The 2,258-nt window shown below is 52.1% G+C and overlaps 1 protein-coding gene across 1 annotated transcript; it reads right to left on the reverse strand.

Annotated features, from left to right (window-relative positions):
• Window positions 1-436: 436 nt before the first annotated feature.
• On the reverse strand, window positions 437-1,468 carry Mos (MOS proto-oncogene, serine/threonine kinase). Its single transcript, XM_052175418.1, has one exon. It carries the CDS (start codon window positions 1,466-1,468, stop codon window positions 437-439), a length of 1,032 nt encoding a protein of 343 aa, XP_052031378.1.
• Between the last annotated feature and the right edge of the window lie 790 nt (window positions 1,469-2,258).

Here is a 2,258-nt window from a genome sequence, read left to right on the forward strand (position 1 = left end):
CTCCTGGCTGCTACACCTGATTCTCCTCTCTTCCTTCTCCCTTCCCATTCTACCTCTTCTCACAGCTCAGGGTCAGGTTTGTGTCTCTGACATGCCGTATGCCTCCCTTTTATTCACAAGAAACTTTCTAGGAGCAGGGATGTTCTCCCCCTCCCCAGAACTCCTTTCTTTTTTCATTCAGGAAGCAAACCTTACAACAGAAATGCTACAGTAGGGCCAGGAACCCGAACAAAGGCTCGGGTTGTTTACCAACAGCGATGCCCATGAGATCTGTAGCCTCATTAGTCTTAGGAAAAGCACTTTAGGCTTTAGTTCCTGGTAACTTTATTTCCTAAAAAATATGCCCTAGGGGTATGTTTTCTTCCACACCATCGTTACTTCTTTAAAAATAAACAGAAACAAAAAGCTTATCTCCACACAGGCTCGACGGAGTGAGTCAGCCTAGTGCCCCTCGGAAAGCCTTCAGGTCCCTCTGGAGCAGTTCTGCACCCGGCCTCTGCAGGGCGCGGGCCTCCCAGCAGTTCTGGATGATGTTCTGCAGCGTCTGCCCAGTCAGGGAGGCGGCGAACACCGCCCCGGCCAGTGACGGGCGCAGATTGTAGGCTACCACTGCGTACTGCACGTACTGAGGCTCGCCTGAGTAAGGCACCTCCCTGGTGGTCATCTGCCACAGGGTGATGCCAAAAGAGTAGATGTCGGCTTTGGGCGTGGCCATCTCTCCTTTCAGGAGCTCCGGAGCTTGGTGCGTGTATGTGCCCCCTATGTGGTGAGGGGACGCATGCCCGCACCGCAGATCCTGCAGCTTCTGGGAGCAGCCGAAGTCACTGATCTTGCAAACGTCCTGCTCACTGATCAAAATGTTCGCTGGCTTCAGGTCCAAGTGCAAAATGCTTTGAGAGTGGAGGAAAAGCAGGCCGTTAACAATATCCAGGGAATACTTGAGGCACTTCCCCAAACTCAGTTGCTCTCTGCAGCTGAGAGGCTCCGGGGAGCGGGTGGCACCGTAGATGACTTGGTGTAGAGTCACATTGCCCCCAAACTCCATGATTATAGTACCTAGGCTGTTGGAGCCTTCGGGTGTGCGCGTGCTGGCAGCCACAACCCGGACTATGTTGTCGTGGCGCAGTCTCGCAATGTTCAGTTCAGCCCAGAAACTCCGCTGGGATGCACGGAGGTCCTTGGTGCACTTGTTCACTTGCTTGATGGCCACAGGAACGCCGCGGTATGTGGCTTTATACACCGAGCCAAACCCTCCAGAGCCCAGCCTATGCAGCAGGCATACCTGTTCCCAGTCTATGGAGAGCCAGGCCAGTCGGCGTGGCAGCCGAGGGGCCCGAGGAGGAGTGGCCCCCGGGAGGAGCTTCCCTGCCTTCCTCGGGGCCACCAAGGGACTGCTGCAGGACCGCGAGTCCACCGACGGCGACAGCTCACGAGGGGGGTAGCGACACAGGGTTAGAGGCGAAGGCATTACACCCTCAGATGGGGCAGTCACATGAGACACTAGGGGGAAAAGAGTAGGAGCAGCCAGGGAAGTTGGGAAGCACGGCTGAAGACTCCTGCCTTCACTACAGCTCCTTCGCCTTCTTCCTTGATTCTCAAAAGCAGCTCCATCTGTGCTAGCCCTCTCGCTACTCAACAAGGTGTTTCTTTAAAATAAAAAGTCAGCTGGGGTTGGGGGGCGGGGGGCGGGGAAGCCTGGTAGTCTCAGATGAAAAGATTGCTCTCTCACAGCTAAAGTGAATCCTTAGCAAAACAACCTCTCACCCATTAAACAGGACTGGCCTGCCCTAAAGCTGACTTCTTCTTCCAACTAATTCTTTAATCACAATACAATGAAAAAAAAATCATTACCTTCTGATGATCATTAATCGGTCCTTAGACCGAAGAGAGAAAAAAAAAAGGTTCAGTGAACTTGGTGCACATTTTTCAGGCTATAATGATTGTTAGTGCTAGGCTCCAGCTGCATTAAATCACTCCCAGCAGCTATTGGCTGCAAGAGTTGCAAGACAAACAGAAGACATTTGTTGAACTACTTGCCAGGGTTGTTAGATGCAACCTTCGTAAGAATTAACATCTGTAACTTTAATGTCTTTGATGCAAATACAATCACTTATAGAAGTCAGATCACATACCTCAGAGGTCAGTCAGAGGGGAGCATTCGGACACTGTTTGGTTGACACGGCAAGTTAAGACTCCTGAACAACACACTGACCTCCTACCAGCCCTTCCTTTCCAAGGCAAGTTAGGTCACCCCGTGA

Source organism: Apodemus sylvaticus, chromosome 3 (genome assembly GCF_947179515.1).
Source record: "Apodemus sylvaticus chromosome 3, mApoSyl1.1, whole genome shotgun sequence".
In the NCBI taxonomy this organism is placed as follows: domain Eukaryota; kingdom Metazoa; phylum Chordata; class Mammalia; order Rodentia; family Muridae; genus Apodemus; species Apodemus sylvaticus.

Coding starts and splice junctions, on each gene's coding strand:
- Mos (XM_052175418.1), bottom strand. CDS start 1,468: ATGCCTTCGCCTCTAACCCTGTGTCGCTACCCCCCTCGTGAGCTGTCG.